This window comes from Pelophylax lessonae, assembly GCF_965119305.1.
Source record: "Pelophylax lessonae genome assembly, chromosome: 4".
NCBI classification, from domain to species: domain Eukaryota; kingdom Metazoa; phylum Chordata; class Amphibia; order Anura; family Ranidae; genus Pelophylax; species Pelophylax lessonae.
The window spans coordinates 524,803,855-524,820,315 of NC_138771.1; the positions used below are offsets into that span (position 1 = coordinate 524,803,855).

The following is a 16,461-nucleotide window of genomic DNA, read 5'->3' on the forward strand; positions in this document are numbered from 1 at the left end:
GTTTGTCAAGACAGTGCTGTAAGCTGTTGCAGTTTAACTCTGAGCATCAAGTGGTGAGCCTGGGGGTCTATCTCTCTCTCTCTCGATCGATAGGGATCCCTAGCAGGTAACACTAAGGGGCTTTTTGTGGCGCTGGGGGTCAGAAAAGAAAAAAAAAAAAAAAAAAGTTTTTTTCTTTACTTTTGAATTTATATTATCCAGGTAGTAACTGGAGTTATTATGGACCCTGCCACACATATTCCCCCACCTGTTTCCCTCGAGGGGGCCTCGGGACCCGCCGGTGCACAGAGTATAGAGTCATTTACAGCAATTTTGGAGTCTATGGTGGCTCGGGTGGAGGCGGCCTGTCAGGGACGGGGGTCAAGGAAGCGACCCCCGCCTACCCCTATACCATCTGACACCTCTGACTCAGATTCAGAGATGGTCACGGCAGTTGCAAGTTCCTCTGCAAGGGCTGTTATCCCAGGTAAAGCCCCCTCAGACAGTGAGGAGGATGCTTCTTCTCTTGCTATAATTCAGGAAGAAGCATTGGTGGACGCACTAGTTGTGGCAGTGCAAGAAACCTTAAAACTTGAGGCTTTACCGGCAGAGGCAACTGAAACAGAGAGGCCTTTTGGGACTAATAAGCCCATCAAGACGGCGAAGGCTTTTCCTGTACCTAAATGTTTTGGTAATCAGATTAAAGGAGAATGGGAGCATTCTAAACGTACCTTTACTATTTCCAAGCGTATTGCTAGACGCTATCCGTTTGAGGAATCCATCATTAAGAAATGGACGGTACCACCAGTCGTGGATCCGCCTATTTCCAGGCTGAATAAAGCCACGGTTATTCCAGTGGAGGACACTTCGTCCTTTAAGGATCCGGTGGATCGAAAGATAGAAGCAGAGTCCCGCACTATCTTTTCTCTGATAGGGTCAGCTTTTAGACCAGTAATTGTTATTGGTCTAGTTTCCCAGACACTTACGGAATGGGCGAAAATGGTACGCCAAGATCTTAGGGGAAAAGATGTTCCCCAGGAGACATCTGATTTGATGGAACAGATCATACAAGGGCTACGGTTTATCTGTGACGCAGCCTTGGACACTACTCCCGTATTAGGGCATGCATCTAAGTTAGCAGTGATCCTCAGACGTGTGCTGTGGTTAAAATGCTGGTCAGCTGACCTAGGTTCCAAAAAGACCTTGACAAATCTCCCTTTTCAGGGGAATCGTCTATTTGGAGCCAACCTAGATGAAATCATTAAGGATGCCACTGGGGGCAAGAGCACTTTTTTGCCACAGGCTGCAAAAGCTAAGGGACCTCGCAACAAGCGAGGACCTTTCTTTACCGCCCATAAAGGGCGCCCGGCTGGTACTAGCGGGAAAGGCAAGACTCCTCCAGGAGGGTTCAAGAAGGGGACCAACCCAGCCAAACCCGAAGCAAAGGAGTACACAGCCTGAAGGTGCGCCCCCACCCGGTTTCAGGGTGGGGGGACGTTTTCACCGGTATTCAGGACATTAGATCGAGCATCAACCACTACTACCGGTGCGATTCTTCCCTTCCAACATTTAAGTACTACAGGAAGCGGTAGTTACCGTTCCCTGAAAAGATCTTTTCCTTTACCTTTTCCTAAGATTAGTCCCGATACCTCACAGGAATCGGATCTGGTTGACCAGATAGGCCAAGTAGCCTCTAGTCGGGTGACTTCGGTCCCTGAGGTTCAACCAGAAAAGATCACCTTTCCTGATAACTATCAGGTATCTGATAAATGTGTGGGAACAGAAAACGACCAGACTTTCTCGGATGGTCGGGGCCAGATAGCTCTAGGGACGCCTGGTTCAGATCCAATCAGCGCCAGTGGTCCTAGAAATTCTAGGCTGGCCTCCTCAAGCCGGCCTGGCCGACTTGGACATGTTAGTCGCAGACGTTCCGTGGGAACTTCGTCTCAGGGAGTGTCTGTGGTCTCAAGGACCAATTTACCTTCGTGCTTTACAGTCGCTGGTTTTAATGGCCTGGCCATTGAGACCCAAGTACTGAAGGACAGAGGTTTGTCTACTTCAGTCATTCCTACCCTTATTAAAGCAAGGAAAGCGACTTCCAGCAAAGTCTATTATCACACATGGAAGACTTATATTGCGTGGTGCGAATCTTTAGGATTTCCTCCACGTACCTATTCGGTGACTCGAATATTGGCCTTTTTGCAACAAGGGGTTGAGCAGAAGCTAGCCTTGAGCACCATCAAGGGTCAAGTTTCAGCATTAGCAATCTTCTTTCAGAAGCCTTTAGCTACCAAATCCTTGGTGCGGAATTTCATCCAGGGGGTGCGGCACCTGGCTCCTCCAGTCCGCGCGCCCTTACCGCCCTGGGATCTTAATTTGGTTTTGTCGGTTCTACAGAAACCTCCCTTTGAAAACATCAGGGAGATTCCCTTGCTTACTCTATCCCAGAAGGTGGCCTTCTTGGTGGCTATTACTTCTGCTCGCAGGGTGTCAGAACTGGCTGCATTATCATGCCAGTCACCATACCTAGTGATTCATAGGGATAAGGTAGTACTTCATCCTAAGCCATCTTTTCTTCCCAAGGTGGTTTCAGATTTTCATCTGAATGAAGATATTGTACTACCTTCCTTGTGTCCTCAGCCCAAGCATCATCGGGAACATGCGTTGCATTCCTTAGATGTGGTTCGGGCAATCAGGGTATACCTGAAAGCTACGGAATCATTCCGTAAGACGGATTCACTTTTTGTGATCACGGATGGCCCCAGAAAGGGTTTGCCTGCATCTGCCGCGACCATTGCCAAATGGATTAGACAAACGGTGGTACAGGCTTATTCTATTAAGGGTCAGAGTCCTCCGTTCCCTGTTAGGGCGCACTCCACTCGAGCGCTCAGTACTTCCTGGGCCTTTCACCATCAGGCGTCAGTGGTCCAGGTATGTAAGGCGGCCACCTGGTCGTCGGTACATACCTTTACAAAATTCTATAAAATTGATGTGACGGCATCGGCGGATGCCTCATTTGGCCGCAAGGTTTTGCAGGCCGCAATTTGAGGAGACCGGTGGTCTACCTCGAGGGTTTTTTTCTGTTTGAAAAAAAAAAAAAAAAAAAAATTGTTTTCTCTTTTTTTGGTTGAGTCTCATCATTAAGGATGAGCATTGTAAACTTCTAGTTGGCACCGGTTGGGCCTTCTAGATTGGGATTTGATTTCCATTTTCCCACCCCTCAGTTGTGATACTGCTCTGGGACGTCCCGAAGGTGGTGTATCACCGAGGACTACGTCTGTCGATGAGCGCTAGAGAAAAATGGATTTTTGTAAAATCTTACCGTAAAATCCTTTTCTCTTAGCTCATCGACAGACGTAGTCCCCGCCCCTCTGTTTTGGAGTTGGGTTGGGTTAAATTCTCTAAGCACTGCTTTTTCACATAACTGATTTGCTGAGGCAGAGAGAGAGAGGATATACCCTCTGGGACTGCCCCTAGGGTGTGGCCAGAGCTTTTTAATTTCCTGTCTAGTCCTGCTCCTGCGGAGGTAACATAACCCGAAGGTGGTGTATCACCGAGGACTACGTCTGTCGATGAGCTAAGAGAAAAGGATTTTACGGTAAGATTTTACAAAAATCCATTTTTTTTTATTTTTAACATTCATATCTTTTTATACTTTAGTGGTGGCAATGAGCAGTCTTCAGTGTTCATAGACCATTTTCTGTTTTCTATTTCTAAAAAATAGTTTTATGTATATATTTTCTCATTTCACTGACTTAGACTATTGTGTTCTGATCTATCACATAAAATTCAGATTAACAAAACATTGAACTTAAGGCTGTAATGTAACAAAATAGCTAAAAAGCTAATACATTTGCAAGGCACTGTAATGGTGAATCTACAGAGAATAGTGCCGATGAGCAGGTGAGTATTGCAGCAAGAATTCTGCATTTTAGCTGTGGTTGTACAACTTATTCTTATATTAATTCCTAGAATGGAATTAGGCTTTAATATTTGAGTATAAGCTTGTTTAACCACTTGCCGACCGCTCACATTGAGCATACTGCGGCAAAGTGGTTCGTTATCGTCCAGCGACGTAGTACTACGTCGCTGGACTCCTCCCACTGTAGGCGGCGCTCCCGCTGTTTTCCTTCACAGCGGGAGTCGGGTCAGGGGAGGAGCGGTGGTGATCGCCGCTGCTCTTCCCCGATCGTCGGGGAATCTAGTTTGGAGATCCGCCCGCCTGTGTAAACAGAGCGGGCGGATCTCCTAAGTGACAGGGAGTGACAGATCGGAGTGTTCAGCATAGCTGAACATCCGATCTGTCCCTGACTCACTCAGTCACCTCCCCCCCACACACGTCAGTAAGCACCAGGCATACATTAACCCCTCCCTCTCCAATAAAATTAACCCCTTCCCTGCCAGTGTCATTTTTACAGTAACAGTGCATATATATAGCACTGATTACTGCAGTAATGTCACTGGTTCCCCCAAAAGTGTCAAAAATGTCAGTCAAGGGTCCGATCTGTCCGCCACAATGTCGCAGTCCCACAAAAAAAATCGCAGATCGCCGCCATTACATTACATAAAAAAAAAACACCAAAAATGACAAAAATCTTTCCCTTAGTAAATGCAATAACTTTTGCGCAAACCAATCAAAATACGCTTATTGTGATTTTTTTTTTTTTTTTTTTTTACCAAACATAGGTAGCAGAAAACAAATTGGCCAAAAATGTAAAAAAAATAGATTTTTACATTTTTTGGGGGGAATTTCATATAAATAAATGTTAAAAATATTGTTATTTTTTCAAAATAAACGCTATTATTTTGTTTATAGCGCAAAAAGTAAAAATCGCACAGGTGATCAAATACCACCAAAAGAAAGCTCTGTTTGTGGGAAAAAAAGGACGTAAATTTCGCTTGGGTACGGCATCGCATGACTGCGCAATGGTCAGTTAAATTTGCACAGCGCCGAATCGCAAAAAATGGCCTGGACGTAAGACAGCAAAATCCTCCGGTGGTAAAGTGGTTAAAAAGCAGCTCCAGTTGGTTTTCTGAAAATAAATAGTCAGCAGTTATAAAAACTGTAGCTGCTCACTTTATTTTAATAAACAGACCCTTACCTGTACCAGGATCCAGCAATGTGCCCACCTGAAAGGACGTCCTTGGTGTCGGGATCTCAACTGTGGGCACCCGGCTGTGACAGCTTGCTGCTTCACAGCCAGGTGCCCACTGTGCATACGCGAGCACCGCTGTGCATTGTAAATGGTCCCGCAGTCTTCTGGGACCTGACATGTCTCAGAAGACTGCGGGGAGGAGGGGGGACTTCTGGTCAGATCGCCTAAGCCAAATGTCAGAGGAGCGGGGGAGGAGTCCTTAAAACGGAGCTTCCCCTTTTGGGAGGAGTTCCACTTTAGATCATACAGGCTTTGAGAATAAGACCAAATTTGACAGTAAAATGTACTCCAAATTAGTTTGCCTTACTGTGTATCTGTACCGCAGATTTTAGCGGGTCATATGATATGTTCGCCTAGTAACAGTCTCTGTAATGGTGAAGAACAGAGCAGTGAGAAGATTGCAATCCACATTGTACAGCTCGGTGTCACATCTCTTTGTGGCTCACCGCCGGCCTCATTAGAACAATTGCTGGCAGACTTTTTCCCAAAGGACTATGCTCTGTCTTTGGTTATAGATCTATTACTTATAAAGCTCTGAAAAACATCTGTACACGGCATAGTTTTTATTTTCTTTTTTTCCCTGCAGTTTTTCTTATTTTGTGCTTATTTTTGCTTCTTCCCTCCAGGGTTGTCGCTGATTGCCGAGTCTGATAAACAAATTATTTGATTTATTGGCCATGTTTTGTGAAAATAGACTTCAATTTTTGCATTTAAAGTCGTTGTAAAGGCACAAGGTTTTTTACCTTCATGCATTCTATGCATGAAGGTAAAAAAACACCTGTGTGCAGCAGCCCCCCAATCCTTACCTGAGCCCCTTCTGATCCAGCAATATCCACAAGAGCCTTGCCTCTGGGGACTGGCACTCCTGAATGGATTTTGGCAGCGGCAGGAGCTATTGGCTCACCTTGCTGTCAGTCACAGCCAGTGAGCCAATCGGGATATGGAGCGGGCGGGGCCAATGCATGGCTCTGTGTGTGAATGGACAAACAGCTGTGGGTGGAGAGCGCCCCTGTTTGAGTGTCGGCAGAGCAAGCTGCTTGCTGTGTGTGCACCCGGCAGGAGGGAGGAGCCAGGAGTGCCAGCTAGGGACCAACGCAAAGGAGGATCTGGGCTGCTCTGTGCAAAACCACTATACAGAGCAGGAAAGCATAACATGTTTGTTATTTAAAAAAAAAAAACAAAACAAGACTTTAAGCCCCCGTTTACACTGGGGCGACCTGTCAGGCGACCTGGTCGCCTGACAGGTCACCGTAGGTCGCCTTGCATTGAGAAGCTGTGGACCCGTTCTAATAGGAGCAACACAAGTCGCTCCGACTTAGAAAAAGGGTCCGGAGCTTCTTTGGGGCGACCTGCATAGACTTCAATGTTATGAAGTCCGTGCCGGCCGCTCCGAGGTCACGGTCCGAGCAGCGCACCGCGACTTGTGAGGTCGCCCCGGCAAGTCGGATCGCTCTAATGTGGTCAGAGATATTCACACCAGTGGCCTGCTGGAGGTCATTTTGTAGGGCTCTGGCAGTGCTCATCCTGTTCCTCCGTGCACAAAGGAGCAGATACAGGTCCTGCTGATGGATTAAGGACCATAGCCCTGTCCAGCTCTCCTATAGTAACTGCCTGTCTCCTGGAATCTCCTCCATGCTTTTGAAACTGTGGAGGGAAAGACAGCAAACCTTCTGGCAATGGCACGTATTGATGTGCCATCCTGGAGGAGTTGGCTTGCCTGTGCAACCTCTATAGGGTCCAGGTTTCATCTCATGCTACCAGTAGTGACACTGACCCTAGCCAAATGCAAAACTAGTGAAAAACCGTCAGAACAAAAAGAGTAGGGGAAAAAAATGCCATTGGCCTCCACCTATAAAACCATTCCTGTTTTGGAGGTCTCATTGTTGACCATCTAGTGCACCTGTTGTTAATCAGTTTCAGCTGCTTTGGTGTTGAAATTAACAACCCCATTTGCCACTTAACTGACCAGATCAATATCCCAGGAGTTTAATAAACTTGATTCTATACTTTGATTAAAAAGTGTTCCTTTTTTTGAGCAGTGTATTTCGTCTGTGTTTTTAGCAGTTTAGCCGGATTTGAGCTTTAAAGTACTGAAGCTGATGGGTCAATCTAGCAGCCAGGCAAAAGGCATTCTCAGTACATGTTTACTTTACAACTTTACCACCGGAGGATTTTGCTGTCTTACGTCCAGGCCACTTTTTGCGATTCGGCACTGTGCGACTTTAACTGACAATTGTGCGGTCATGCAATGCCGTACCCAAACAAAATTTACGTCCTTTTTTTCCCACAAACAGAGCTTTCTTTTGGTGGTATTTGATCACCTCTGCGCTTTCCATTTTTTTTGCGATATTAATTAAAAAATGCGACAATTTTGAAAAAATAACAATATTTTTCTACTTTGACAGTTAAAAAATATCCAATATATTCAATTTTTGCCATATATTTAGGCCAAAATGTATTTAGCGACATTTCTTTGACAAAAAAAATTCTCAATGAGCGTATTTTTACCCCCTTCCTGACCAGGCCATATTTTGCGATTCGGCACTGCGTTAATTTAACGGACAATTGCGCGGTCGTGCGATGCTGTACCCAAATTAAATGTATGTCCTTTTTTTCCCCACAAATAGAGCTTTCTTTTGGTGGTATTTTATCACCTGTGCAATTTTTACTTTTTGGGCTATATACAAAAAAGAGCGACAATTTTGAAAAAATAACATTTTTCACATTTTTTTTTTTTTATATGAAATTCTCCCCCCCCCCCAAAAATTTTTTTTTAACTTTTTTTTTGCCAATTTGTTTTCTGCTACATATTTTTGGTAAAAAATTATTGGTTTGCGCAAAAGTTATCGCAGCTACTAACTACGGGAAATTTATGTCATTTTTATTATTTTTTTTTAACTAGTAATGGCGGCGATCTGTGATATTTTTTTTTTTTTCGCGGGACTGCGACATTGCGGCAGACAGATCAGACCCTTGACTGACATTTTTGACACTTTTGGGGGTACCAGTGACATTACTACAGTAATCAGTGCTATAAATATGCACTGTTACTGTAAAAATGACACTGGCAGGGAAGGGGTTAACTTTATTGGAGAAGGAGGGGTTAATGTATGCCTGGTGCTTACTGACGTGTGTGGGGGGAGGGGACTGAGTGACACAGGGACAGATCACAGGTTCAGCTATGCTGAATCCTGCAATCTGACCCTGCCTGTCACTTAGGACAGTGGTCCTCAACTCTGGTCCTCAGGGCCCACTAACAGGCCAGATTTTAAGTATTACCTTGGGGAGATGCAGACTAGAGTACTGCAATCACTGAGCAGCAAATGATATCACCTGGGATGTATTTCAGTTATCTTGCAAACCTGGCCTGTTAGTGGGCCCAGAGGGCCAGGGTTGAGGACCACTGACTTAGGAGATCCGCCCGCTTTGTTTACACAAGCGGGCGGATCTCCACACTCGACCCCCAACGATCGGGGAAGAGCAGCGGTGATCACCGCCGCTCCTCCTCTGGCCCGACTCCCGCTGTAACTGAATACAGTCGGAGCGAGCCACCGGCGGCGCGAGTGCGCCGCCCACAAGGGGAGGAGTCCAGCGACGTAGGTCTACGTCGCTGGACGATAACGAGCCACATTGCCGCAGTAGCAGCAATGTGAGCGGTCGTAATGTGGTTAAAGTGTAACTCCACTTTCGTGGGGGAAAAAAAATAGCAAATAAAGAAAAAACAATATAGCGTATACCATTGCGAAACAAATCATATTGTAATGGAATCTTATTAAAAATACCTTTCCTTTTCCATCTGCAGCTGTTGTATCTTTTCTATACAAAAGCAAAAGAACTAGAACTGCTTCAACCAACACGTGTCAGTTTTATTGCATGCATTGCCAGAAAGACTTTAAGTGGCCTGTTGAGCTTATTCCCAGCCCATGCATTGTCACCATGTAATAAAGACTCGAAGGTCGTGGATTGGATTTTCTCCACACAATACTCAAGTGTCAAGTTGAAATGGCCAGGGTGTCACTGTGTAATTACTCCTGATCAATGCTTTTTATTTCATCCCGGTGCGTTGCTGGCCTTGGTGCTGAGATGAAAGTTCCATAAAGCCCTTAGAGCACAATTACAAAACAGGCACTGAGGCGTTCACCGTAATCATTATTTTAGAGCGATGGCGGTCATTGTATGTGGTTTGCAATGTTTAAAGTTAGGCATAGACATTGGATACTAGATGTAAAAGCACATTATCCCCAGCACCAATGGACAATTTATTTTTGCATGCTTTTATTGCCTAAATGTGTATGTTGGTCTAACCCAGACAATTGGCTGCCTTGTTAACAGTGTTTAGGTGCAATATATACAAAAAAAAATAAACCGACACCCATTCCAGGTAAAATTTGACAAGCTTGGTCAAATGTCATAATTGGTTTATTGCTTGATGATGTACTGTAGACAAAAGTCAAAATGAATCCTTCAGATGTGCAAATTGGGAAAAGCCTACCTGTCCCTAGTTTGTTTTCTATCCATTTTTGCTGCAGGGCTTCATACCATGCCCTTGTCACTGGTAAATCTGACTTGATGGGAACACTATTTTTTTATTGGTAGGGTTTTTTTCCTGAACCATGCCATATATAGTGTGTATGTTTTGGGTCCGAAGCTTTTTGTCACCATAGGGACTTCATCTCCTGAGATCAGTTCTCGTTACTCCCACTGCCTTTTGAACACTGTATGGCCACTGACTGTAGGCAATTGGGCAGCAGGTAAGAAGTTGCATGCTCCCACCAACTATCCATGAAGACCAGAGAGAACATGCTTATCGCTTCATGTGCGTTATAAAATGGTTCGTGAATGCAGTAATCAATATGGCCAGGAATTTTATCTCTTGGCTATCCTGCTATAATTGTGCTGTGGGGAATTTTAGGAATTCCCTTTCTTTTGTATTAACCATCTCCTTTTCTCCCAGTAGGGCCCACATTTATCAAGTTTAAGGCACATCTTTGACCAATTTCTGCTGCTTTGCCTTGTAGGGAGATCTCTTTGGTCAGGGATACACCCCCTCCTGTGCAGGCTGCAGAGTCATGACTCCTTTTTTTGATGTTGGCCACGTTTTTGCCCCTTTTCAGTGGATCGTTCCCATTAAATGGGAGTGCCTATTTATTTGGTAACACAGATTCTTTAGGCAAAGTGCAGTTATTATTTTGCCTCCAACCCTAACCTTGCCAATCCTACCCTTCCCTTCTGTAGATGCACATTTACCATGGCCTGACGCCTGCAGCCTCCTGTGTTGACACCTGGCACCACAACTCCTCGTTTTGTGATGGCGCCTGCTCAGTAGACACCCTAGACTTCCATTGGGCTTGCCTACCTCTGTCACCTGGCCTTTTTGACATTGTAATTCTGCTTCAAACAAATCCAAATCCTTTTACAAGAGTTTTCCGACTAAATGCATATTTTATTCCAAAAGGCAGAGAGATGAATATGGAATGGAACAATCTCTACTTGCTGCTATGGGTCATGTTTCATGGTTTTGTGGTTAATTAATGCAAGCATACATATTCATGTCTTTGAAGGCTGAAATGGGATATACAGGCAAACTTTGGTGGACACATGAACAAGAGCTTCAAATTCATTTAAAGTGTTTTAGATGGAGTAAGGAAGGGTTAAAGCTAGTGATCGACCGATATCTGTTTTTCGTTGCTGATACCGATACTGATATTTTGGCCAATGTATATTGGTATCGGCCAATATGGGCCGATATTTTTGTACATTTAAAAAACATTTTTTTTTTTTTTTTTGTTTTTTTTTTTGACAGGTACTTTTGTGGAGGGATCCCCAAACCCCTCCTCTGCACTTAAAAGCATTCAAAACGCCAAGTTTGGCTGTTTTGAATCCTGTAATTTTTTTTTTTTTTTTTAATCTGGCGCTAGACAGTACCAGGAAGTGATGCCACTCATGACATCACTTCCGGGTTTTTGCATAGAGACCCGATCAGAGCCAAATGCGGCTTTGATCGGGTCTTCGGCGGCCAAGCAGGCGAGCCGCGGAAGGCGGCGGGAGGGGGGGGGGGACGTCCCCTCCCTCCTTGTAATGACAGCTGTGCGGCTTCTCAGCCGCATCGGTTGTCATTACAAGACAGCCGACCGTCGACTATGGACGCCGGTACTGGGGTGATGCCTCTAGCTGCAGCCATCACTCTGCTACAAGCACTATCCCGAAATATCGGCAATATCGGTAACCTCCGGGGGCCGATTCCGATATATCGGGAAAAGTGCAAATCGGCCCTCGATATATTGGCTTTGCCGATAATCGGTCGATCCCTAGTTAAAACCCCAATTAGGTTAAAGAAGATCCCAGTCTAATTTTTAGAACTTAATTCAGCAGCAACAAAAACTGTAGCTGCTGACTTTTAATAAGCAGATACTCAGGTGTCCCAGAAACCTGCGATGTGCTCACCTAAAACTTTTTTTCCACCAGTCTTTGGTCCCCGGTGGCAGCATCTTAACTGTGGGCACCTAGCTGACGGCTTGCAGCAGCTGCGTAAGCGCAAGCAGTCCCACAGTCTTTTCTCACGTGTTTCAGAAGAGAGGGAGGGGGGAGGAGAACTTCCCCTCGGATTGCATAGCCGTAGGCAGAAGTGGGAGCCTAGGCAAAAGTGGCAGTGTGTAACCGTCAAAACTAGGTACCCTCTTAACTTTGTGTCTTTGTGATACAACAGGAAGTGAGAGGGAATTTTCGAAAGTAAAGGGATTCCCATTTTAGACAGTTGTCACTAGATCAGGTGTTCTCATTGGAAGATTTCTGCTTACCTCTTGCTTTTTGTGACCTCTCAAAATTTTAGAATTTCTGGTTACTTTCTGTCTTGGTAGTCACCAAGACAAATACATGAAAAAAAAATTTAAGCCTGGGGATACAGGCCTCAGTAAAAACTTGGCAAAGGGGAGGGGGCTAACACGTCACAATTTTAGGCAGAATGACAAAAAAGTTATTTACATAAACTAAATAAATGCCTGACTCAAGTAAAAAATTGGATAAAAGTGTGTGTCTTCAAGTGGCTTTGCTAGAAAAAAAAAAGACATGGCAGAATCACTAACACTCAATTTTCATTTTTATCCATTCGTTACTGTAATGCTTTTGGTAGAAAGGAAAGTGAACTTTAGCAACATTATTGCCCGCCTGCCATATACTTGGATATATGGCAGATGGGTGTTAAGGTCTATTGTCCTGTAGCATGAAGCCACACCCTTCATATTTCATTTTTCTTTGTCCTGAATTCCCCTACAAATTCAGTCGATGAAAACCAGTAAAGCGTGGATTTCCGAAGGTCATCCCTACCAGCTGAGACATCTGCTTACCACTGCCTACGCTTAATGGAGAGACGGTATCGGACTTCATACAGGAAGCTATTAGACCAGTGCAGACATTTTTTTTTTTTTCACATCGCTGTGTAGTTTAAATTATTCATTACTTGTCCTTCCTCAGCTCCCATTTAATTTCTAAATTAATAGTCTGTAGGGTTTTTCTTTTTTTTATTATTATTTTAGAATCTGTGATTATGATCAGTTTAATGCAAATGCACGTTTAATGTTTTCAAAGCTTGTCATTTATATATGTACATTAAGCAATGCTATTGCTTAGTTTAGTTGGCCCATAAACTTTGATTCTGGTACCAATGTTTTAGTGCTGTTTTTGATGCATTGTAGGTGAACATCAAAGCTTTTATCACTTGTCCTTTTTTTTTTTGGTAGTATTCGTTGTATATTTATTTTTTTATTTGATTTTTTTTTTTTTTTTTTGTTTCAATATGTTTATTAGAAAGATTTTGCAATGAGGTACAACAATGCCTAAACATAGGCAACAGTAATTCAAACAGAAAGTACAGCAAAGTCAATGAGTGCATAAACCAATTGCCATGCAGAAGATTACAATACAATGAAGGGTTTAAGGGCATGCAAAGTAAAACTCAGACATCAAAAATAGCTATATTCCTCGGCTGAAAGTCCATACTTGCCCTTCTCCCACATCAGTAATTCCAACCTTATAGGGTCCCAGAAGACTAGGGGAACCCAACAACAGGGGCGGGGCAGCCCAAGAGAACCACCACCCCAAAGAAATTTCGGTAGAGGCAGAATGGTAAAGGGATAGAAAAAGAAGGGGGAAAATGGAAAGGGGGGAGAGAAAAAGAAAAAAAAAAAACAGACATTTCTCGTGTACTGGACTGGTACTGCTAATGGTCGATACCCATGGGGAGCAGACACATATGCACACTCCACACCCAAGAAGACCCGAACAACCCAAGGTACATCAACTTAACTCAAGTCAGCTCGGGGGTCTCCCTCCAGATATCGCAGCCATGGGTCCCAAATTTTTTCAAACAGTTTCACCTTGTCATTCAGTATTGCAGACAGACTTAATCATCAACCAAGACAATTTCGATCTGAACATCTCAAATGGTATAGTGGCCAAACGCCAGGACCGTGCTATCGCTATTCTAGCCGCCACAAAAATAAATCTTATAAGCAATTTAGCCACTTTGGGGGCTAAATTGTCACCAGTTCCCCCAACAACGCATGTCTCGGGGACTTCCGCAGGTTCACTTGGGTCAAAGAATAGATAAAATTGTAGATACGTGTCCAATAGCGTTGCACCTTTGGGCACGCCTACCAAACATGGTAGGCCGTTCCCTGCTGACCACAGCCCCTGAAACAGTGGAGAAGCCCCTGGGACATACATCGCCAACCTAGTGGGGACCATATACCATCTCAAGAGAACCTTGTAATTTGCCTCAATAATGGAGGTATTGATTAGGGACCTGGAGGCGGTTTTAGCTAGTTTATGCCAATCTTCCAAGTCTAAGGACTCCTGCAGATCCCCCTCCCAAGCCTCCATGTAACTTAGTTTGCATGAATCAGAGGATGTCAAAATAGCATATATTTGGGAAATATGTCCCCTTAGTTTATCGTGTTTTTCACACAAGAATTCCATTCGGATCCTACAAGCGAGGTCTGACTCGCGTTTCAAGGTTTTGGCATAGTGCGCGATTTGAGCATAGCGATAACATTCGGACTCTGTTGCAATTTTTCTATCAAAATCCGCTTGGTAAGAAGACCCCTGTGGTCACAGATATCAGCAATGCGCAGGAGGCCCTTATTCGTCCACCACGAGAACACCCGGGGTGAAGTCAGGGTTTCGGAACAGAGGGGCCATTTTTCTTTAATTTTTATCTTTCCTTTTTTTTTTTTTTTCAAACTATATCTACAAAATCAATGTAAATTGCTTCACAAATTTGTTATATGAGGATTGCTATTGCACTGAGGGTTAGCTGGAAGGATAGCAAACAAGATGAATATTGTTTTGAGACGGTCTGATTCAAACCCTAGACGTAGCCACTTTGACATAGTGACATAGCCATCCAATCGAGGAGTCTCTCCTGTGATGCTTATTTATATCTGTATTGTTTTTCTATCTCAGACAAGTCAGTGGATGCATAAGCAACTCAGAAGCAGCTCATAATCTAATGGTTGGCAAGCCAAAACACCGCTTTTGACTTGCTCCTGAGACGCAAGTACTTGAATCTTAAGGAAAACCCCTGATGCAGCAGTCCCAAATCTCTAAACCAGCTGCATGGAGGGCAAGCCCCAGCAACTTTTTAAGATATTTAGTGAGCTGTTGTAACCCCAGTAACTTTAGAGGTACTTAAGTCAAGTATTGTACATTTTTTAAAGTGTATGTAATCCTTAAACTTTCTCTTATTGGCTATGTTTTGGTCTGTGTAAAAATGCCATTGAAATAATTATGTTCTATCTGGTTTGAAATTGCAAAAGAAAAACCCTGTTGATCACATCAGACATTGAGTAGGCCTGTGACCTGTGCACCCCTACATATAGGGCATATCAATTAGCCTCATTCGCTATTCTAGTTTTTATGGGATCTTGATACTACAGAAAAATTAGCCTTTGTGAAATGGAGAGTGATTCAGTAGTTTGGCAAAAGACAGAGGGCAGTGCTGACACCACTTAGTCTACAAAAGCTACCCTTCCACCCATCACTAAAAATCCCTCTAATGCATTCCATTCAAGTAGGGCTTAAAAATACCTCTACGATTAAGCCCTACTTTGTTGAAATGCGTTTTAAGTATTTCCCTAAAAGGGTGGAGAGCCAGGTTATAAATATCTTTTTCGTGGTTCACTTTTTTTGGTGTGCGGTCATGTGAAAAACTTGTGGTTCTTTATGGTCGAGCTTGACGGGGCTCTTATCTGTGACCCAGCACCCAAGCAGCTGTGTGAGAACAGATCGATATCGGCCAGGAGCATTTGAATGGTGGTCTTTAATTTGGCCTATTGAAGAGATGGTGTGTGTGTGTGTGTGTGTGTGTCTTTTTTTTTTTTTTTTTTTTTTGCCACCTTATAATGTTGGGGTGAAACAATACTTCTGGGTATGACTGTAGACTTTGCCTGTACTGTGCTGTGTGATCCCCTGCAGTGACGCAGAAACCGTAATGTTTGCATTTGTTAATGTCTTGGGAGTGCATAGTTGCAGAGAGACTTGGATAGGCAGTCTGGAGTCCCTGAACTCCCGATTTATTGGGACCAGATTAGTCTCTCTGAACACCATACAACTGGCGACTAAATAATGATCCATAAATCATAAATTTGTATTTTTTCTTATTTTTTATTTTTATTTAATTTTTTAGGTTGTTTTAAAGATGACCGCATTGTGTTTTGGACTTGGATGTACTCCACGTATTTTATGGAAAAACTGGCTCCACGACAGGATGACATGCTCTTCTACGTGCGACGGAAACTGTCCTATGTGGGCACAGATGGCATTGAAGGCAAAAAGGTGACTAGCAGAGGAGTACCTCGCAGGGTAAATTATAAAAAGCTGTTTTAATTCCCCCTTTTTCTTTTTCTTTTTTTTGTATAATCCCTGGAAATAAATCTGTTGTCTAGTTCTGTTCTTTCTATTCTCTGAATAATCTGAACTAAAGATTTGTATGTCTTTAATTTGATTATGCACAGAGCAGTTGTGTCTCTGGCCACCTGTGGCTCTGATATTTGCTCTATTCCAGTGCTCCAATCCCAGACTCCCAACATTTTACACTTTACTGAGTGTTAATGTCTGTGTCCCCCACTGCGTACTGTGGCTTAATGATCAGATCTCACTAATAGACTTGCCAGGGACCTAGGGGTTAGCAGTTTGTACCTAAAGCATATGGCAGAGAACATGTCAAATGCCAACTAGTATTTTGGAGATTGTTTCACTAGAAATGGAAGTAAGGTAGGGGACAGGTGAGGGTAATATTATACCGCTTCTGTTTCAGGAATCTGCCCATTAA

At 43.7% G+C, this 16,461-nt stretch overlaps 1 protein-coding gene across 3 annotated transcripts in view; it reads left to right on the top strand.

The window, feature by feature from the left end:
* Nucleotides 1-16,461, top strand: part of KIAA0930 — a 113,472-nt gene that overhangs the window by 42,089 nt on the left and 54,922 nt on the right. For 2 of the 3 annotated variants that reach the window (XM_082256651.1, XM_082256652.1), the window contains exon 2: nt 15,817-15,992. In XM_082256651.1, the coding sequence (XP_082112777.1) occupies nt 15,817-15,992 (176 nt within the window). The remainder of the gene's footprint in view (nt 1-15,816; nt 15,993-16,461) is intronic. The other variant, XM_082256653.1, reaches the window with a different exon arrangement.